This window comes from Cornus florida, unplaced genomic scaffold, assembly GCF_030987335.1.
Source record: "Cornus florida cultivar Cherokee Brave unplaced genomic scaffold, ASM3098733v1 CherokeeBrave_3.0.0_Hap2_Chr10, whole genome shotgun sequence".
Classification (NCBI taxonomy): Eukaryota; Viridiplantae; Streptophyta; class Magnoliopsida; order Cornales; family Cornaceae; genus Cornus; species Cornus florida.
The window spans coordinates 98,316,880-98,339,419 of record NW_026775580.1 but is presented as its reverse complement, the minus strand read 5'-3'; the positions used below and the strand labels follow the sequence as shown (position 1 = coordinate 98,339,419).

Below are 22,540 nucleotides of genomic sequence, written 5' to 3'. Positions count from 1 at the left end.
GAAGCAGTCTGAGCAGTCCGTTCAGTTGGCTTAGTTTAAATATTTTTCTTTTGTTTTTGTTTGGTGGGTATCATTTTACATTGTAAAGCCAAGTAGTTTGTTATTGGTGTTTTTCCATACTCACTCAAATTTAACTGTTGACAAATAGCTGATTTTGTGATAATAGGCCTTGTATGGTAGTTGTATGACTACATTACAGCAGCAATAGCATATGATATCATAAATCAATTCATCGTAATATGTGGTTTTGGAAGGAGGCCATCTATCATACAAAAGTCTCCTTAGTCCAAAGGACCAAAAGCTAAATGGAAAGGGAGAGAGAGCGGAGAAATAAGTAAGCTTATATTTATATACATGATCAATAAACTAATAAATACGTAAAAATCACGATGGATTTAGCTCTAATGATTTTTCTTCACCCTTCCAAGTGACAGGTTTAGCAATGGTGTGTACCTACCAAAAGTAAAATAAAATAAAATACACAAAAAAAAAAAAAAACGAAGTTAATTTTTTGATTACACCCCTTCACTTTCTTGTTGGATACTTTTAACCCAACCAATAAAATATTTCTTTTCAGTGCATAACTTTTTTGTTTTTTCTTTATCATAGCTTTTCATTTTTTCTTAACAATAATTTCTGACGGGACTTTAACAACTAATTCACTTTTGTTTACCTCACGAAAATCTATTTGAACCTCTGCCCTTGGTTCTCAGGGTGTGAAAAAATACCATCATCCTTGCCATATTTCATTTTTTATGAATTTTCAAGGGAAGAAAAAAAACAAGAAGTTCCATTTTCGTGGGCCATAAGCTCGTCCGTCACCGTGACTTACCAAGACGTTTGAAAACCAACGTTGCTACTAGAACTTTCTCTTCCAGCAAAACCTCCAGTCCGGTAATAAGAGAGTACAAGACTCTCATCTCTCCGATTCGTTCAGTCCTCTCTCAAACACAAAGCACGCAGACAATGATGCTACCCAACGCTCCCAAAGACCAAACTAACCCTTCTCTTTATCCAAATTACAAAATCCAACCACCACCAACGCGATTCGCGTTGCTCAATTTCACCATAGTTCAGTTGAGTTCTAACCATGGTTCAAATTCACGCCTATACATACACACCTCCTCAACCCCTCCTCTCCCGCCACTTTCCTCATTTCTTCCATTCCACTTTTTAATCTGAAAATTTTCAAAACCAAATTCCCCTCTCTCTCTCTCTCTCTCTCTCTCTCTCTCAAGTCTGTAAACATGGTGAGCTTTTATTTCTAGTTCACATTAGCACATTCTTCGCCTTCAATTGTTTCTTATCATCTGGAATTACAGTGTGATTTTCTCGGAATTTTCAGGTCGTTGCACAGAGAGTGAAGGAATCGGAGATCACCGAACAGGACTCGCTTCTCCTTGTAATCAGTCATCCGATTTTTCATCTTATCTGCTTTTGATTCTCTTTCATATATGATCGCAGTAGCAGAGATGAATGAAACTCTGTTTTTCTGCTTTTACTCGTTGTTTTAGGATGGAATCATGGATCTAGATTCTTAGTTTTTAAATTTCTCTAACCCGGATCATTGCATCGATGCATTCATATTAGATAGATTCTGAACTTCGTTTCTTCTGTAATTAGTCGGTACATTTTTCTTTAATTCAACTGTTTCATATTATAATTCAGAGAATTACGTTCTTCAAATTTTTCATTCTCTACTCGTATAATTGCATCTATGTATTCAACTTAGATAGATTCTGGTGTTCGTTTTCTCTGGTAATTAATCGGTACATTTTTTTCCCTGCGTTAATCGGTACATTTCTCTTTAATTCAATTGTTTCTTATGATTCAGAGAATTACGACCTTCAATTTTTCATATAAGAAGAAAACAAAGTATTGCAGCGGTTTCTGTTTGAACATAATTCTGGTAGCAACAATAAGCTCATATATTTAAATTTCTAATTAACTGGAGAATTGCAAGGTCGACTGGTGAAATTATTTCAATGATGATGCAGCGTTAATTTGATTCTTTTGGATCTGATTTCTTAGAAGAATGGCTCTGGTGAAGAACTAACGATTATTAATGGGATCCTAAGGTTACAGTGCATGTTGTAAAGAGTTCGAATCCGTGTCTTCTTTTTTTATTTTGTTCCTATTTATGTTCTAAAATGTGTCTTGATTTGGTTGTTATTGATTTAATTTGTGTGAAGTAAACAGAAATAATTTGATTCCTCATGAATTAGTTAGATTTTAGAGGCTATGATGAATAAAATCATCAATGATGTATAAATGACTCACTGAATTCATTATTTTCTGATATGTTTAGTTACTTAGCGTTGATCTTTACGTTTTCTACTGGTTTAACCTAACACAGACAAGGAACCTACTACGAATAGCTATTTTCAATATCAGTTACATCCGAGGCCTTTTTCCTGAGAAGTATTTCAATGATAAGTCTGTTCCTGCCTTAGGTAAGCTCTTTTTTAATCAAATATTCGTTTAATTTTCTCTATATTTAAGTTTTTAGCTGGTGAATTTATTTTTCTTTATTCTGATATCACAACAGATATAAAGATCAAGAAGCTAATGCCAATGGACGCAGAGTCACGAAGACTGATTGATTGGATGGAGAAAGGCATGTTGAAATTACGAGCTGAGGAACTTCTAACTTTTGTAGTTTTTAGTAGCTTCTTATTTCTCTCTCTGTTGCAGGTGTTTATGATGCGTTGCAGAAAAAATACCTGAAAACGCTTCTATTCTGTGTGTGTGAAGCAATAGAAGGTCCAATGATTGAGGAATATGCATGTGAGATTCATATAAACTCATTTCTCTTGAAATATCTGTAACATGAAGTGTAAGCTTGCATTAGACTAATAATATTATGCACTTCTGGTGGTTGATCAGAATAGGATCTGGACTAGTTAGAGCGAAAGGCTTGATTACACCTGCTAAACTTATTATTTTTTTTTTCCCACTTCATAGAATGGGCATAGATATGTTTTTTCTTCTTCCTTATAAGCATTACAAGTTATAGTGTGGCATATGTTGGTATGACAATGACCGGTTTACTGAATAAACTTACTGAACGTCTTGTGATAATTGTGCTCCATGGTAATGCCTGTGCAAATTATTCTGTGGTTAAGTATATATCTTAAAATTTTTCTGGGATATTATTAGTGCATTAAGTACTAAGGGGAGTCTTTTTTGCAGTTTCTTTCAGTTATTCTAATTCTGATAGCCAAGAGGTTTCAATGAATATCCATCGCACTGGAAACAAGAAGCAGGGAGGAACATTCAAGTGTAACTCCATGACTGAAGTTACTCCCAATCAGATGAGGTACTTCTGTTGAACTGACTCTGTCTAAGTTGACTTTCAATTTATTGTTGATTGGATTTTGAAATACAGATATATCTAGAGTTCCTGATGCAAATGTTAATTTTCAGGAGTTCTGCTTGTAAAATGGTCCGCACACTGATTCAGTTGATGAGAACTCTGGATAGGATGCCAGAAGAGGTAATATTTCCAGATTGTAGGAGGGTTACTAGATATTATTCAAATATTGCATGCATTTTGTATTTGGACAACTAAAGGTTCTCAAAGATGGTGGACTAAATCGCTTTTGACAGTAAGACAACTGTTTTTTTTTTCAGCGCACTATACTGATGAAACTCCTCTACTATGACGATGTAACGGTATGCCCATTAACTAGGTTTTGTGTACCTTCTTTAGCTACTTGTATCCCTTTATAATCTTTATTCTATTCATTTATATCATTGATTTGCCAAACAAGGCTGAGAAAAATTAAAAAAAATGGTCAGAAAATCGATAATCAACTGGTTTTAACTAGTATGTGCTTATGAACTCCATACATGTGGAACTTTTGTGGTGTTTTATCTCAGCTAACCATCGGTAATGTCATTTGGAAATTCCTTACTGTTAGAGTTGTATGTTATTTGAGCTGTATCACTACTGGAACTGGAAATGCTATAGACATCGTTAGGTCATCTAAATGTTACAGATTGTTGAATGTTTGGGTTCCTCACCAGTTAATGCATTTTAGAATCCATCTCTTTTCTCCCATAGCATTTTGCCAAGTAGAAGTTAGGTAACATAATTTCTTGATCTTGCAGCCAGTGGATTATGAGCCTCCATTCTTCAGAGGCTGCACAGAGGAAGAAGCTCATAATCCTTGGACAAAAAATCCTTTGAAAATGGAGGTTGGGAATGTCAACAGCAAGCATTTTGTGTTAGCTCTCAAGGTTAGGGATGAAGATTGCTGGAAAAGCAAGATACTTGGATACTTAAATTCAAAATTTTCATTTTTTTTTTTACAAAAGAAAAAAAAGCATTTAATTATTAATATTATTATTTTTCTTTTTGTAATTGATAACCTCTTCAGGTTAAAAGTGTGCTTGATCCTTGTGAGGATGAAAATGATGACATTCCAAACGATGATGTGAGCTTGGGGGCTGATTCTGTACAGAGAGACAACTCTTCAGAATCTGACAGTGAGGTAACGTGTCAATATTACTGTTATTCTTATTCTCTCTGAGCTTCAGCTAAGAGTTTGATTACGTTAAATACATTTCAATTTTTTTAACTCAATCCAGGCTAGTCATTCACAAGACAAATACGTAGTTGCACCAGCAGGTAAGTGCATGTTCTTTGTTTGCTTTTGTGATCTCACTGTATATTTTTATGTCTCCAATACTTTCTGAAGTTTGAATTATAAATAGTAACTGTTCTTTTGACAGAGAAGCAACCGGGTGAAGATGATGCTGGCATGGTTGATGAAGGTAACATTTCAGGTACAAAAAAGCCATATAATAGACTCCTACACTAGAATGAGTTCAAGGAATATTATATAAATCACAATCTGCTACCCAATATGTAGAAGATACTCAGGATCCAGCAGAAGATGAGCAACAATTAGGCCGCGTAAGGGACTGGATCAGCTGTCACCACCTTGACACTGTTGAACTCACTGATGTTCTCTCAAATTTCCCTGACATCTCAGTTGTAAGGACTTTTCTTTATCTGGTTAAATAGTCTTAAAGATGAGTAATTCTTCAATTGGCTATTTACAATTAATCTTGAATTCCAAAGTTTCCAACATTTGCAATCTTATGATATTGATATGAATTTTTAATTATGGCAGGTTTTGACTGAAGGTAAATGGAGGATCTGATTAATATTAATGACTATCAAATAACGCGTCAACTACTGCACCATTTTACCTTTAGAACAAATTTTTATCTGTTTGATTTGTTTTTACTGGCTTTCAGAAATTATGGAAAAGCTTATTGAGGAAGGCATTATATGTAAAAATGGAACTGACAGTTACACCATTAACAAGCAAAAGGTTGTTTATTTCTTTGCATTCTTGGTTTGAACATTAACTCCTAATCTCATTATTGTGCGTGACTTATAATCCCAATCATTTTGACTAAACTTCAATCTTAGAAATCCGACTATGAATTTGATGCTGTAAAAGAAGAAAAGGATGGCCAAGCAATCGCAGGTGGCAACAAAGCTCGGCAGGGTATGAATGAAGATCACATGTACATGAAGGTGAGTTTCATTAACTTTGGTAATTTGTATATTTAAGCAATTCCTTTTTCTAATAAAACATTTCATGTCTAACTAGTGTGTGTATATGTGTATATATATATATATATATATACATATTAGTTTTAAATCATAGTTCTATGTTTATATTTATAGAATTTTTTTAATTTCCCTTTGGTTTCTGTTTATCCTTATGTTTGGTGGGATTTTAGAGCTGCGTACTTCAAGTGTTTTTATTTTACCTAATCATTTGCCTCAAGTATAGAAACTAGAACCAGTAATTTTAAGAGGTCTACATAATTTGATATTTCTATGGGTACTTTGATATCTTAAAATTTACTGATTACGAATTTTGGAAATTAATTTGGTCACGAAAGATTATGACTGGTCAGCAGAATGAGATTGTGGAGAGTCAATTTATCAGATGTTTTAGTTTTATGAATCAGATTTTCTTTTGGCTAGTCAGAAAATGATCCTGGCAATATTTGCTTGAGTCCACACTACAGCAAAGGTAGCTGGTGTTGTGTTAATTTCTGCATTGCACATTTATGATCACGTTTTCTGATTACAGGCCTTGTATCACGCGCTTCCAATGAACTACATATCTGTTGCAAAGCTTCAGAGCAAGCTTGAAGGAGAAGCTAACCAGAATACTGTGCGCAAGCTAATTGATAAAATGGCCCGAGATGGATTTGTTGAATGCAAAAGCAACCGCAGGCTAGGTATATATAGTTGAACTACAAATTTTGTTCATCTATTCATTTATTTTTTGTGCTTGGTATCATTTGGCAAAGTAAATTGTTTTCATCAACTTTTGTCATTTTTTTGCCATAGGCAAGCGTGTGATCCATTCTGACCTGACTGAGAAAAAGCTAATTGAAATCAAGAAAGCTTTGGACATTGATGATATGGTGAAAATAATACTTTTTTTTTGGGAGCATAATTGCACATCTTCAATTTTATTTAGTATTTATTTATTCCTCTGTACAGTTTTTTTGAAAATCTATTGAATTGAACAGGATATGGATATCATTGAATCACAATACCAGACCAACCATACAAAATTTCAGACAAAGGGTACCTGACCAAACACTTCTAGACTTGTTATTCAATAATTACCGGTTCCTCTAATTGACAGTTGATATTAAGGATTCTTTTACTAAAGTAAGGATTTTTTTAAATTTTTTTTTACTATCAGGAATCAACCAAAAGGACTTGTCTACCTGCGGTGCATTCCACTCCATTGGATCAGATCTCACACGCACAAAAGGCAGATCTGATGCACATCAAAATGGCTCTATGAGGAGTGAGCAGACTGTTTCGAAGACACGGGAGCACGGAAATACCCCCATGAGCAGGGCTGAGGTTGGTTTATCGAGTAGTGAAATGCCTCCTTTTACTTTATAGCAAAGGATTCTGATTTATTGTCACTGTAAAATAATTGTGGTGATTGCACAGCCAGTTGCTTCGAGAGAGAGTTTTGTGCCAGGGAATGAGAATGGCAGAGGAAATGGAAGCGCCAATCAACGCGATGGGTTTGACACAGTTATCTGTAGCAGGTCCACCCAAGACAAGAGGTCGAGGAAAGCAAGCACGGTATGCTTCACATTTATCTTCATAGCTTGACTTAAAAAGTATTTTTCTACCCTCTTTGAAGGCAATGCTCAAAAGCCTTTTTCTTCACAAATCTTTTTTCCCCCATCTTATAGGTTAAGGAGCCTATCCTCCAGTACATGAAGCGCCAGAAATCTCAAGCTCCCTGAAATGCCTTGGAATGTGACCTTTCTTAATCAATTCCTGTAGTCGCTTTACACTCGTGCTAGTTAAATATGTAGAAACTTTTAGTTCAGTCATATTTTGGAGAAAATGTAAAAATTATGACAATTCACATTCCTTCCCAAAACCTGTGAAGGTCAAATCTTTATGCAATACACTTGCACTTGAAATAGGGCTATCATTTTAAAGATGGCTTATGAAATATGTGTCAATATAATTGAAGGAATAGATCCTTTTTATGCCAGATTTCTTCCCTTCTGAAGCCAAGTTGATGCATGACTGATTCCCATGAAAATGTGGAGGCACCTCCAGTTCGGATAATGAGTTGAACCTGCTCTTAGCAGTTTCGGTTTGTTTTTTTTTTTTGGCTGTTTCTACAAATACGTTTTTAAGAACACCGGATCTTGTTCGTGACCTCCTAAAAACTTGAATGAAGCAGGAGATATGTGAAATGAATGGTATGCTTGGGTGGAATCTTGTGTATGCTAATGGTGATTGTATGAGAGTAAACAATACCTAACGAGGAAGGTGACTTCCTAACTTTTCTGTTAAGGCTGAATATAGGTGTGACTGACCTAATCGATCATCACAACTCTGTATCCCACATTAAGAGGCTAGAAAAAGCTAAGCAGGGGCTCTCCATCTCTCGAAAGGTTGTTTGCATGGTAAGCCTTGCCTTTTCTGTTTGGCTCGTCCCAATTGTATCAACTTCCACTATGCATCATAAGAAAATATCTTGTCTAGATCTGATTACTTCAGTTGTGGAGCTTTATTTCCAAGTGTATTCTATATAAGACCATAAAGCAAAGTGGCCAAAAAAATTTATCTACTCCGTAACTCTTTATTTTACTATTTTATTTTCTTCCTACTTTTCTCTTCAACTCTTTTCCTCTAGCCAAACGATGGAGCCTGCCTCTCTTCCCACCTTCCAGTCTACCAAACGAAGCAAAAAGGGTAGTAGTCTACTTTTTCTACCAAACAAATGTCGGTTGCTTTTACTCCATTTGATTATGGCCACAAGTATTCAAAGGTTACTCTACTTTTCTAAAACACACTTATCTGATTAAATTTACCAGAACAAGAACACCATAATAAGTAGGTCTACGATATTTTCAAACCCCTCTCCAAACTATGTCCGACTTTCCGTGTCCTTCCCAACGGTTCTACCGTTTCCAGAAGAATCCGTTCGTTGCTATTGGCTGAGACTTAAGTAGCTTTGGAATCTCTTCAGGGCCCACTTCATTGGACACGTGGTTTCACGTCCACCGTCCAATCTCACCAGCATCTCACATGGCACAACCAGAAGCTTCGTCACCATTCTCTCTCATGTATAAATATGTACTTGCTATATTCATGATATTTCGCTCACTCGCAGCTAGCAAGAGAAAAAACACGAAGAAGAGAGAACTACGAGAGCGTTTTGCTTCGAGATCACGAAAAGGCGTCGAATAAGGTATGTGAGTGTCTCGTGCTTCGTTTTGTGATCTCTACTGCTATGTGATTTTGAATCTTCTGATATAGTTAATCAACATTTTCTGATTGATTGACCGATTCGTGTGTTTATACAGATGGAAATGGAGAACAAGGGTCGAGAACTGAAGCACCTAGGGTTTGTGAGGATGATTGCGATCCACGCTGTGGTATGCGTTTCGAATTTGTACGAATACGCCAAGGGGAACTCAGGGCCCTTGAAATCGACTGTCGGAACTGTTGAGAATATTGTAGCGACTGTGGTTTCGCCTGTTTACGAGAAATTCAAAAGTACCCCTGGTGATGTGCTTGTTTTCCTTGATGAGAAGGTACTGTTTATACTTCTGTTCTTGTTGATCTTGTATAGTTTAGCTGGATCATAATTTACAAGACTGTTTTCAATTGAGTGGAGTATATAATTTTGATTGTTATTCTATTTTAGTAGCATTTTATATTGATTATGTTATGCTGTAGAGTTTATGGAGGAATAAAGAAACTCTCAAATTCATGAATCGAGTTGATCTCATGAATAATTGATTACAACAGATATGTACAACACACACACACACACACACACACACACCATTTACTATAAAGAACTCTATTTGTGTTTTTGCAAGTTGTATGCGATTGCTTGAGAGCGCTCTTCCTTAGCTTCTTTTTCAATGTTGTACTTTCTTCTGTTTTTCATTTCAACAATTTCAACTTACCAACCAAAAATAATAATTTGTGATTGCTTGAGAGTGCGCTCGCTTAGCTTCTTTTTCATTATTGTATTCTCTCTCTCCTTTTTTTTTTTTCATTTTAATTATTTCAACTTGCCAACCAAAAATAATAATAACAATAAATGAAATAGTTACTTGATAAGTACAGCTGTTCAGCTTTATAGAATTTATGAGGTAGTTTGTAAAATGTCGGTATGATAATTCTTGGGACCTTCTATATTCATATTCATATGTGGAGCAGGTAAAGCAATTTAATTGTGTGGTGGTTGGCATTAGTGTTTGACAAATACCCATCATTCTTCATTACCCCTCTTTTTCTGTTTTCACTTTAAAATAGGGAGACTGACTGTCTTAGCTAAGGGGCACAAATTTAGCATCCTTGTAGATCAATGAAAGTTACGAATTTTTGTTAGAGGATCTTGTTGTTAATTGGATTGCAAATTAAAGCGGTAGGCTAATTCATGAAACCTAGTATCATGGTGGTGATTGCAGTTTGTTTGGATCTTGTTTTTTAGTGTTGAACTTATTGTTTCTTTTTGTATACCTTTTCGAATGACAATGTCGAATCATTTTGTTGACTTATATTATCACATGATCTCGTCTCTGGAGACTGTAGGGAGTTTAAATCTTGTATTCATAAATGCATTCCCATTGAATTGGCATTGTGAGTGGCCCATGTGTTATAGGTGTTAGTTGGATCTACCAGTTTGACAATACCACAATCACAACGTGTACTCCGTAATTCAAGTTTACGACGTACTCTGACACATATTGCATGATGAGAAATTCGGCTGTACAATGTGGGATAATGAAATGAGAGGATTTTGTTTTTTGATTCAATTTTAGTGTTTAAGCATTTCGAATTGTGTTGTCAATTGCAGGTGGATGAAGGGACAATGAAGTTTGATGAGCATGCTCCGCCTTTGGCGAAGCAGGTTGTTAGCCAAGCCCAGTGTGTTGCCCGCAAGACATCAGAGGTAGCTCAAGTCTTAGTGCATGAGGCTCTGGTTGGTGGTCCGTATGCAGCCATTCACTATGCTGGCACACTGTACAAGGAATTGCTCGTGAATGGGTCGGTGAGAGTGTGGTATGGAGTGAATCAGATTCCTCCCTTTCATGCGGTAGCAGAGATGGTTGTCCCCACTGCTGGCCGCTGGTCGGAGAAGTACAATAAGACGATTGCAGACATGACTGCGAAAGGTCATACACTCTTCAGCTATTTTCCTTTAGTCCCTATTGATGAGATGACCAAGGCCTATAAGCAGGTTGAGACAGCAAAGAAAGGAGATGCAACTGCTTGCGCTGAACCCCAAACAGAGATGAATTAGGAGATGTCTATAGTCTGGTAATATTCTAGTGTGTGGCGTTTGAAGAAATGTGGATATCTAGTACCTAAATGAAATCTGACTAAACTCTCTCTTAGAGGTATCTGAAATCTCTTCTACATGTTTGTCAGGTGGTTTTGATTTGCTGTAATTATACGTTTTTGTTTGTGTTTACAAATATGAACTGGAAAATGTTCTTAGCACAAAGCCATGGGCTTGGTTGGTAATTGTTGACAGTCTTAGAAATCATGTTATGTTTTTCAAAAGTTTGTTAAAATATACTAATTTGTTATACAAAATTGAAAGCAGTGTTTAGGGCATGTTGATTTAGGGAAGAAAAATACAACAAATGTGTCTATATATATATATATAAATGCATATATATGTTTTCACACGAGTCCGATCTTTTTCTTGATTTTGAATCAGATGTTTCTGTTAGTTGGATTCCGATTGCTGTTTTCTCAGTACATGTGTTCGCTGGAGAGTTGAAATTTTCTAGTAGCATACTGGGTTGTGGTCATTATCTTTGAAATTTGTTGTGTGAGATGCTCTCTACATTTAGTTTAGGTATTTAGGTTTGTACATCACTTCTACATTTAAAAACGTTTACTCAACTCTTCTGCAGCAAATAAATCTAAAAAGATAAAATTATGCCAATGATATAATTAATTGAGAATTTCCTTGTTCACAGCAGCTATCTTGGATTCTTAATGTGCTTGTGCTATCAATCAAACCTGCATTTTATTTTTCTTTATCCATTTTAAAGCAGCTCGGAACAGCATTCACAAGAGAAGCACAAACTCAAAACAGGAGTATCTCTAGTAGAATAATGATGATAAAACTTACTAGAAATAATAATGAAACAATGATTAAATATGCCCAAAACAGGGCAAGCCAAACAAAAATTTACAGTAACAGAGATGTTTAGTAAAATGACATTAGCATAATTCTAGACATGACCAAAAACAAACCTTAGAACAGACTTAAGCCAGGAAAAAGATCAACACAGCTTCTTGATTGGATTGTTAGTTGGGGTTTTCACATACTAATCATGTCTTTTGGAAGTGCTAATTAGTTCAGTAATGTGCTGCTGGTACAAATTTAGTGCACTATTGAGAGACACATGCTCTACATGTGTAAATCAAATAGGGCTAAAGATAGATATTTGTGGGAGACATCAAATACGAAAAGAGCACGTAACAGCAGCATCAAAGGGTAGAAATGAGCTTATGAATATTTAACAAAAAATATCTTCAAGGAAACCTCCAATACAAAGGGGACACAACCAAATCTCAATAAACAGACCACCGTATTCACTTATTACAGAGATGCTCACATTACTGATAAAAGAAAAGCTTCCTCATCACCCTTTTCACTCCATTTCCGTTAGAAAGCTCCAAATCAGTCTGCTGATGACTGCTAACCTTCCTGCATCAATGAAACAGTATTAAGAATTTTATATCGTAGTCCTGATTTGTTTCCAAATTTCTCTCAAAAGTACACAAAAGCCTAGCTTTTATGGATTTTTACACACCTCCAAAAGCTCACTTCAGTATGTAACAAATAAAAAAGCAGTTTTTTAAACCAACCAGAAAATATCAAGATAAAACAATCATGGGCCGAGATTATGAGGCAGAAAAAAAGTGAATATATATGCGCGTGCACATATATATATATTACAAAGATCTTCATTAGCAGGGCACTGCTAATGGTCTCAAATGGTCTTATGCCACATGTTACATCTTCAGCTTTGGCTGGTGCATCACTAATGACATGTGTATTGCCATAGAAACACATACACTCACTTCCACCCCACCTGGGAGCTTGGCCTCTATCTAACATGTAAATAGAATAAATTGAAGGAAAAAAAACAATAAGATTCCAAAGTACACAGACAAAACAAATTACTTCATCATAACTGTTGAAAGAGGTTATATTAGAATTATTTCATTTACAACAAAAAACTGTTCCAACAAAACAAACTAAGCTGCAGTCAGGAGAGCCAAATCTCAGAGGCCACCCCGATGAGACGACAAAAAGCAAATGGAGGTGGAAGCAATAATCAAAATTTAACTGCTACATCACCAAACAAGAATATACATGTAAATTGTTAAGAATGTATTTAGTTTCCATTAACTAATTAGTTACACAAGTATCACAAATGCTAGATTTATAGTGCTTTCACATTTCCGGTATTCATTTTAGATTATGATTTAGATACTGCTTTAAAAAAAATGTAACATTTAACAAATATTTAAAAATACATAGTAGAACTATACTTGAGAGATCTTAAAATGCAACATAAAACAATTATATAATTTTTTTGAAGTGAATAAAGTAAAGCTCAAGCTCATGTCTCAGAGACAGCTAACATTGTTAAATGTAAATTGTTACCTGTAACAGATCATATTAAGTTTTCATTACTTAATTAGTTAAACAAGTATCACAAATGATATATTTATAGTGCTCTTACATTTCCGCTATTCATTTTAGAATATGGTTTAGACAATGAAATGCACTGTCTAACGAATATTTAACAACACAAATACTTGAGCCCTTACAATGCAACATAACACAATTACCCTTTTTCCTTTTTTCTTTTCTTTTTTTTTTTTAAAACATTCAACGCAAAATTCAAGTTCATGTTTCACAAACTGCGACTTTGTTCCAGGAATCATAAGGCTCGTGAATTTAGGCATTATAATTTTCAAAATCAAACAAATGCGAGGAAATAATTCAAATTTTAACAGTTCGAAAACAAGTCAAAAAATCCATCAACTGTAACCACTTACATATGTATATATATATATATACACACACATACAGAAAAGTACACACAGATATGAGAATGAAAGCTTACAAATTAGTTGGTGATATCTTGGAGGAGATCATCGTAGGGGTCCCTACGGCCAGGCACTTGGCTAATCTGAGCATCCCAAAAGAGCTGAGCGTTGTGGCGGTCAAACGTCCAGAAACCGTACGGACGGAGAGGAAGGCTCCACATCTCCTTCGTCTTCTTGCACTGATCCTTCCTATGATACAGCTGCTCTCTGAACTTCCGATCTCTCTCTTTCGGATCCTCCATCAATCTCAGCACCAAATTCTCAGCGAACTCCATTATAAACCCCATCTCCGATGCGATGTTTTCTCTATCTGAAACAAATTACAATTTGGGGAAAACTGAAACCCTAGAAGTCTGTATGAATCGAAATCCAAACCCTATATCTCAATATCGACCTTCAAACACAGCAAGAAAATAAATCGAATTCAAAGAAAATAAATCGAACATTGATCACATCAGAGAAAAGAATTACCTGCTAGAATCTGATCGAAACTGTGTGAGACACTGCGTGTTTCGGGAAGGACAAATGGCACTGTTTTATGCAATATACAGGTTTTAAAAAAAGTTGCTACTACATAGATTGAGAGAAGTACGAAGTGTTAAATTGGATTGTACATTTGGGCTTTACTGCGTGGATTGAACATTAGGCCTTTCAGTAAAGCCAGACATATGGCTTGGGAAATCGGGGCCTGAATTATTACAGATTAGCCCTAAGTGTTGTTTGGGCCCTAATAAGGACAAAACTGGCCCATCATCGCCCCCTCAAAAAAAAAAAAAAAACCCATTTTATATACCGAATATGCCCAAAAAAACTCATGCCAAAAAAAACTCTTGGCCTTGGGCTATTTAAGAGGCGAGTATGTCCTTAATTTAAATAAATATTACATTCTCTTTATTTTTTTATAGAAGTATTAATATATTTAAGTTATAGTTAAATTAAGAAAGCAGACAAATTGAAAGATAAATAGATGATTTCATTTAGGTATATATACATATAAATATATGTACGCATTTGTGTGAATTACCCCATTGAAGGAGAAGTGAGAATCAACATTAAATTATTTTTGTCTCTCCAATTTTCTTTTATCTTTTGTTATATATATATATATATATATATATATATATATATATATATATTATCTTATGATAAACAAGAAATTAACTATCTATTAATTAAATTATTCAAACATGCAGATCATTAATTTCCTCATCATCTGCCACAAAATTGCCACATCATTCATTTCCTCATCTAATAATTTGTGATATTTAGCATTTTTCAAAAAAAAAAATCATACATTTTCAAAATTAATCAAATAAGGACATTTTAAAATTTGAATATTAAAATACCTAAATGCCCTTAAAGCAAAAAAATAAATAATGTTTATTATATTCACAAATTTTTTTAAGGTTATTTTGGGGGTTTACACAGTAAAAAAAAAAAAAACTGTGAATTGTTTGATGTGATGTTACGTTCTTTGCTGACTAAAAAAGTCGTGATTATGCTGGTGTGGTGTGTGGGTATGGGGAGGGTGGGAAGCATGGATTGCCATATATTGGGATATATCTCTTATGAGAGTGTTCTTATTCTCCACAATTGGAGTGGGAGGAGAAAATGGTAATTGTTCCAGAATTAGAGATCGTGTTACCCATTACAATCAATTAATTATATTCTAATCTAATCTCTACCTTATATGCAAAAGGCTAACAAAGCTGTCAGTTGTGCCCAGAAATTACAGCCCATGGAACCTTGGTTTTAATCTACTCTCTTTTTTCTTTTATTTTTTCTGTTTTTGTGCAAAGTTGACATTTGATTCCCAAATTTCCTTTCGGTGTTGCACCTCTTTTGGGGAATCAAACAAAGCATTCTAAAATTGGAGAATTCAACGCTGGAACCAATAAAGCTTTTTAGTAGGTCATCCAAACAAGTCCCACTCTGTCACCATAAAGAGAATCTAATTATATATTTAAATCAGATTTATATAATTTGATTTCAAATTGATTTTGCACTTAATACACCAAATGCAGGAATACAGATCACGACCCAACTAATTTAGGATATGTCATATATAGGTTGACCTCTCAATAGAATCTCAAAAGCAGTTAGTAGTAGTGTATAATTTCATGTCTTCTGTTGTGATGTTTTGTGTTTGGTCTGTGGTTCACTGACATCCTCAACCACATTAGCTGAAAACCCAACCAATGGGTTCAAATGTGAATGGGTTCTGGACCACTTATCCCTCAACCATATCAACTGAAAACCCCACCAATGGCCTCAAATGTGAATGGGTTCTGGACCACTTATCAGTGCCTAGTTTTTTCATACAGCATTTGGATGAAAATACAAATAATAATGATGATAAAACATAGAATAAGTGCACTCTCACTATCAGATCCGCGTAAAAATATGCATAATATATATATACACACACACACATATGATTAGCACCGTTAGTTCGGATTAGAATCCTCTATTGTACAATACTAAATTCTAGTTTCATAATTTCGTATTAGATTTGAAAAGATTGTTGAAATCTACAAATAAAAAGACAAATTGAACTTATTTTTCAATTTCTCATCAATTGTTGAAAACAATTTCTTTTGTTAATTAATTACACACTGTTTTGTAATGGATTTCAGACGAGGCATAAAGTTACCCAAACAACCACATTACATTCTCCCATCCACTTGCAAATGCATAGTGCAACTCCCACTATTCCTTTCCCCCATTCTTTGCTTCCTTTGTCTTAGTCAATCGCCTACTTTGTCTCACCCTTTTTGACCAACACATTTACAGCCACAGCCGAAAAGAAGAGCAGATGGAGAGGAAAATTGTGACCATCATCATTACAAATCACCTAGGATCCTCCTCCTACCTTTACCATTCTGCTTCACAACTGGGCTTTTTTTTTTTTTTTTTTTGAAGAGTTTAACCTCACCTATCTTTTAAAATTTGAAATATTTTCTTTGACAATATTAGAATGCTTTCTCTTCACGCCACAAACTAAGACAAATCTTAGCTACAAATCTGATCATCTCTTACCCAATAATACTGTTATGTTATTTAATCACTTGCTCAAAACTGTACGTACACATTAACAAAGTTATCAAGAGAAATAAAGAAATTTAATTGAGAGAATACACGTCTTAAAATCGACCATTATCTTCTGATTTTTTTTCTTCTTTAAAACTGGCAGATGTTACAAAATGTAGGAAGAAGGAATTAAGATTGAAATGAAATGAGCAATTTAATTTAAGGAAATTACAGTTTTTTAATTTAAGGAAAATTCAAGGTAGCCAGCCAAATTGGCCTATTAATGAACTCTTCAAAACCCTGTACAACTTAACCGATCACCATAATTGATGCTGAATTCAATTTTCCACCTAAACTGTCCCGACTATTCTCTTTCTAGAGCTTTCAAGGCTCACGCGCCGTTGCCGTCACAGTCACAGTCACAGTCACTGTCTCCGTCACCGCCGTTTAACTCTCAACCATTGCATCTCCATCCTCACCAACACCACCTCCATTGCCGTCACCGTTATTGTTGCCGTAATCTCCGTCCTCGTCGAGCCACCTCTCTATGGGTGCGCACTCCACCTTGTGGCGCACCTTCCAATCCAGCGCCTGACACGCGCGAGAGCAGTAGTTCACTGCGCCACAAACCGAACACCGACGGTACTCATGCCTCCTCGTCTCGGGCCGTCCACACCCGGCGTGCGAGCACATTCGGAGCCCCGGACCCGGATAGCCACCCCGAGCAGCGAACCACTCGGTCAAAAACTGGCTAGCCGGGTGGGCTTCAGGGGCAGGAACGTTGCACCCGAAATCACTCAGTAACGGACATCCCGAGCTGGTCACGAACCGGTTTTGCGAGAGTGGATTCCACGTCAGCAACGAGGCCGTGGCTGAGGGAGGGATGGAGCGAACGGCGGCGAGCTCGCGAGCGTTGGCTTGGACGAGGAAACGGCGTCCCTCGGCAATGTTCTGGCGAACGCCGTAGCCGTCTTGAAGGCAGTGGCCGAGCTCACGAAGCGCGTCGACGTGGCCAAGGAAGGCGGCTCGCGCGCACAGTGCCACGCCGGCACGTAGGTCCTTGTCGTTCTTGGAGCCACCGCTGCCGTTGAACTGAATCACGGCGAGCGAGTACAACGACGGCGCGTGAGAGCTAATCGCGGCCTTGGCCATCAGCGATGCTCCGCTTCCTCGGTTTTGTAAGCAGTAGAAACGAATCTGTTTAAAGAATAAACCACATGAGTCCATCAATTCATAAATGGCGATCATAAACTGAATGCTATTTATATGGGGAATGTTGAGACTGATCAGTATATATATATATATATATATATATGCATGCGTTTATACAGTTAATATAGAAGATACTGACCATGCCGAGAGTGTAGCAGGCTTCAACGTTTCCGGAATCGGCGCAATGTTTCAAGAATCGGTGAGCGGAGTCGGACCACTTCTTAGCTTCAACGGAAAACGTTTTGGAAGAAGCTTTGGATAATACAAGGGAATGGAGGCCTAAGCCGTTTAATCTTTTGCACCTGTTTTCAATACAATCACCAGAGTTAGCTTCCAACTCCTGTCAGTGATAAAATTTAAAAAACTATTCAAAACAAAATTTTGTTTATTGAAAAAAATGAGAAAAACAAATTCTTCTTCTTGTTTTGATTATATACATAGATCGGAAGAAAATTGAATAATGAAGAAGAATTAAAATTGGAAGAATGAGATCAAATATGATTAAAAACATTGTTTTTTATTGAAACGGTGTCAGAATCATCGCCGGAAACATTGATTTCCGGCGAGAACAGAGGAAATGGGAGAGAGCAATTGAGAAGCGCACACAGTCACATACGTTATCAAAACGTTGATAAAATCAGCTGGACAAGCAGCGGTGGAGCTAAGTTTGCAGAGAATAGAAAGAACGAGATCATCCGGCAATGAATCGAACAAATCACAGTCTCCGGCGGTCTTCAAACGTTTCCGGCGATTCCTCTGTTGTTGTTCTCTGGCGAAAACTCCCCTTTTGATGACTTCTCTCTCGTCCAAACACATGTCCACTCTCGGATAACAAGTCCCTCTCCTTGTTCTCATCTCTTTATAGATAAGCTAGACTAGATAGAGAGCACTGTGATCTTTATATATAAAAGAGCAAGATCGAACAAGAGGCTTTATATCAAACGGACCAACTAAAACGACACAGCCCAAATCTAAATAAATAACCCAGGGATGGAGTACTTATTACCAAAATAGCCTCCCAAGTCGGTCAAACGGCGCTGACCAGATCCTTCCGTCCGTCGTCGTCGATTGCTTTCTCTCTCCACTACAAAATGCCTCTCCTTTGTCGCTCTCATCTCCAAGATTGACGACTATATCTGTATATATATATATATAGATCTAGAGAGAGAAAGAGAGAGCATCATCATAATCTCATATTTAATTATGTTGGTTCAGGAGGGAGCTGTTTTTCTCTCTCCACTCTCGCTAAAATTTTACTGGGTTTGTTTTGAAAGCGGTTAATTTTGTTGTAAGCAAGCAACTAACTTCGGTTAAATTTTCCGAAATACCACGGAGTTGAACAAGCCAATCACCTATAAACATTTTTATTATCGCACGTGCAAAACACTGCTGCTTAATCAAGTCTTATAGATTGGCGTTTGTGTTAAACGCGCTTTATGTGCATGGAAGAAAGATTAGCCTTGAATGAAATTTAGGTAATTGCTCTCTTTGATGCCCTAAGCACAGGAGGTCAAAAGATGATTCGTAACATAGAGGGATTGAGTTACTCTTGTTTGTTTTACTTGCCTATTTTAGTTTTTTTTTTTTTTTTTTTTTTTTTTTTTTTTTTTTTTTTAATTCCTTTTCTATCCTTGGTTTTGTTTGTTTTCTCTTTTAATCACTCACTCCTTAAAACATTTTTACAAACTAGAATTATTTGCTAACAAAAATCAAATTGAAAGTTAATTTTATGGTACAGTAAGTCACTTTTTTTTTTTTTTTTTACCCTTTTTGACACTGATCAAGTTATTTTTCAAGTTTTTACATTTTGGGGTGAGGTAGAAATAGAAAGTAATGAACATGTTAAATTATTATGATGTCTCTTTTAGATCATATTTTATTATTCATAGAACAAATTACAATATCTTATAATAATAAATTCTCTTATTAAATTTCAATCAATATTTGAAAGATCGGGAGACTACAAATAACTATGTAGGTTGACTGGTTATAATTTTTTTTCTTGACAAAAAATATTTGATTCTATTCATTAATTTGCATCAATTATGAGTCGCTTAAGTATTGTTTAGGGTCTTCCGTGATAAAAAACAATGAGTGGGTATTTCATGATAGAAAATGCTCAAAACCAATATATTTCTTAAATTAATGTTTGAATCTTAATGACTCTACTTGTGCAGCTATTTACATTTAAAAGGTCTCTTCTAAGTTTTGGAACAACCCTTCACTTTTGAGACCTCGGAAAAGACCAAACTTGATCCAAAATATTCACTTTGGATATGACCAAATGGTTTACTCATTGAATTTTGGAACTTAGTAAGTCTAAGGTCTGGGGTTCGACTCTCAGTAAGTATTTTTTGTGGCTAATATTCGCTGTCCCTACAGTAACTTACCCGTTCCGGTGGGGAGGTGCCCTTTCGAATCCTCGAAAATTAGTCGGGTTGTTGAGGGACCTTAAGCGTTTATGCAATCCCGGACACCCCGAATTAACTAAAAAAAAAAAGACTTGATCCAAAATGGATTACTTAATCATTAATATATATAAAAATTCGTATTGTATTATTAGTTATAGTATATAATTATACAGAGAACTGCAAGCATACATATATAGAAGACAATTGATTATGATATCACAAAAAAGCTATTTTAATAATAATAATAATAATAATAATAATATTATTATTATTATTATTATGATTATTTTTTTATTATTATTATTTTTTTTAGGGCTTGTCCATGCACTGTCCTTACTCATCAACATCTCCATATCCCATGTTCCATTTTTTTAGACAATTATATTTATATATAAATTGGAAGTTATTTTATTATTCTTCTCATTTAGTCATGCGCCATATTAGCAAACTTCCCTTGAATATAATTGAGATCTAACCATGGACACATTTGCATTAATACTTCATAATAATAATCAGATGCTACCATGTAATTGATGCACATTCTATTAACCGCTTGTTCAACATTTACAAGATGTTTTCAGTCTAGATATTTGGAGTTTAAACACTAAATTGCAAAAATATTTGGAGACCCCAAAATTACTACTAAGGTTCTTATTTGAAAGGAGCAGAGATAGATCTTGTCAAAACATATTAAATCTATTTTTTTTCTTTTTTTTCTTTTTTTTGCACCACTAAATTTTCTCAATTAATATACTAAAAGTTAATTACTATTTAACTGTATCATTCAAATTATATTGGTTAATTACACTGACACTTCCTCAAGTTTAATTAAATATCATATTAAAACACTTTTCAAATATTACTATCACTCACACCCCCAAATTACTAATCTGTCAATGACACAGTCAAAATGGGTGCAAAATGACATTTTTACCCTCAATTTTTTTTTTATGCCTTTTAATATAAAACATCATAATTGTATAAGGACAAAATTACCCACATCAATTATCCAACAACACCAACGCCCTCACTTAATATACATTTTATAATTATATACATATGAAGAATTAGTATGTGTGAAGAATTAAGCAATCTATTTTTTGGATTTTACTTATCTATTTTTTGGATTTAGTTGAATTTATTGTAGAATTATATATATATATATATAGACACACACATATATTCCAATGGATATTTTGGTCACTTAATATGTGTCAAATGGGGATAGAAATGTCATTTTATACATCAAACAATCATTTAGAAGCTCAACACAAAGTCAAAGGGTAATAATGCCTTTTTTACATTTAGGAAAAAAAATAATGTCTTTTTACATGTACAAAAGTAACTTTTGGGATGTGAGTGAAAAATGGATCAAATATTTACAATGTGAATGATAGTTATTTTCAAAAAATATTTCAATGTGAGATTTGACCAAACCTGACGGGACATTAGTGTAATTAATCCAAAATAGTAAATTGGGTAAATTATATTACCCTTCCCTTAGGAGATTTGGGATTATACATTATTGTTAGACCGGTCAACATTTAATACTTTGACCAGGCACGGACCCAATGTGGGACCAGTGGGGGTATCAACCCCCACTGAATTTTTTATATTTTCATTTTATTCCTTAATTTGATTTGAATTTATAAAGATGCCCCCACTAAAATTACAATTTGCCCCCCACTGAAATTTATTTATTTTATTTTTTTTGTATTTTATACTTTAAATTTTTAAGAATTTATGAAAATTCTCCCACTAATATTACAATTCGACCCCATTGATTTTTTTATTATTATTTTTTTTTGCATTTTATACTTTACATTTTTTAAAATTTATGAAAAAACTCAATTGAAATTATAAAAATGAAACTACTATATAAGTTTGCCCTCACAAATTAAAAGTATGCCCCCTTTCACAAATTTTTTGGGTCCGTCACTGACTTTGACTTTTCCTAAACTTGTTCATAGGCGGTCGAAAAGTGATTTTTGAATGCGAAAGTAAATACATTATTACGTGTTACAGAAGTATAAGTCAAAATTGTCATTTATAAATTTGATCAACATATTTATTGAAAAGAAAATATTAGAGGAGTCTTTTAAAAAATATATATATATTAAAGGAATTGTTGAGCAAAATGCTAAAGAAGTCGTTACACACATGCTTCAAATAGAAGATGCCAAAATTAAGGATAGCA

The 22,540-nt window shown here is 35.0% G+C and overlaps 4 protein-coding genes across 5 annotated transcripts; 2 read left to right on the top strand and 2 right to left on the bottom strand.

Annotated features, from left to right (window-relative positions):
- The first annotated feature begins 683 nt into the window (after window positions 1–683).
- LOC132276218 (meiosis-specific protein ASY1) lies at window positions 684–7,571 on the top strand. Its single transcript, XM_059777556.1, has 22 exons — window positions 684–1,250; window positions 1,346–1,402; window positions 2,357–2,453; window positions 2,549–2,617; window positions 2,695–2,787; window positions 3,193–3,319; window positions 3,427–3,496; window positions 3,634–3,675; window positions 4,114–4,242; window positions 4,383–4,496; window positions 4,594–4,633; window positions 4,738–4,779; window positions 4,878–5,002; window positions 5,142–5,154; window positions 5,269–5,345; window positions 5,447–5,554; window positions 6,123–6,273; window positions 6,386–6,462; window positions 6,571–6,628; window positions 6,750–6,916; window positions 7,010–7,147; window positions 7,261–7,571. Exons 1-22 carry the CDS (start codon window positions 1,248–1,250, stop codon window positions 7,312–7,314), a joined length of 1,851 nt encoding a protein of 616 aa, XP_059633539.1. The 5' UTR covers window positions 684–1,247; the 3' UTR covers window positions 7,315–7,571.
- A 1,050-nt stretch (window positions 7,572–8,621) lies between these two features.
- On the top strand, window positions 8,622–11,146 carry LOC132276216 (REF/SRPP-like protein At1g67360). Its single transcript, XM_059777553.1, has 3 exons — window positions 8,622–8,780; window positions 8,896–9,126; window positions 10,404–11,146. The coding sequence occupies exons 2-3, from the start codon at window positions 8,896–8,898 to the stop codon at window positions 10,848–10,850; spliced, it is 678 nt and encodes a 225-aa protein (XP_059633536.1). The 5' UTR covers window positions 8,622–8,780; the 3' UTR covers window positions 10,851–11,146.
- A 911-nt stretch (window positions 11,147–12,057) lies between these two features.
- Window positions 12,058–14,311, bottom strand: LOC132276217 (uncharacterized). Of its 2 annotated transcripts, none has more exons than XM_059777554.1 (3): window positions 14,162–14,311; window positions 13,708–14,000; window positions 12,058–12,275 (listed from the first exon to the last, which is right to left on the bottom strand). In XM_059777554.1, the coding sequence occupies exon 2, from the start codon at window positions 13,975–13,977 to the stop codon at window positions 13,711–13,713; it is 267 nt and encodes an 88-aa protein (XP_059633537.1). In that variant the 5' UTR covers window positions 13,978–14,000; window positions 14,162–14,311; the 3' UTR covers window positions 12,058–12,275; window positions 13,708–13,710. The 2 variants fall into 2 exon arrangements, with proteins under 2 accessions (XP_059633537.1, XP_059633538.1); XM_059777555.1 differs by having other exon boundaries at window positions 12,058–12,271.
- Window positions 14,312–16,909: 2,598 nt separating this feature from the next.
- On the bottom strand, window positions 16,910–18,879 carry LOC132276214 (F-box protein At1g67340). Its single transcript, XM_059777548.1, has 3 exons — window positions 18,549–18,879; window positions 18,072–18,234; window positions 16,910–17,917 (listed from the first exon to the last, which is right to left on the bottom strand). The coding sequence occupies exons 1-3, from the start codon at window positions 18,785–18,787 to the stop codon at window positions 17,168–17,170; spliced, it is 1,152 nt and encodes a 383-aa protein (XP_059633531.1). The 5' UTR covers window positions 18,788–18,879; the 3' UTR covers window positions 16,910–17,167.
- Between the last annotated feature and the right edge of the window lie 3,661 nt (window positions 18,880–22,540).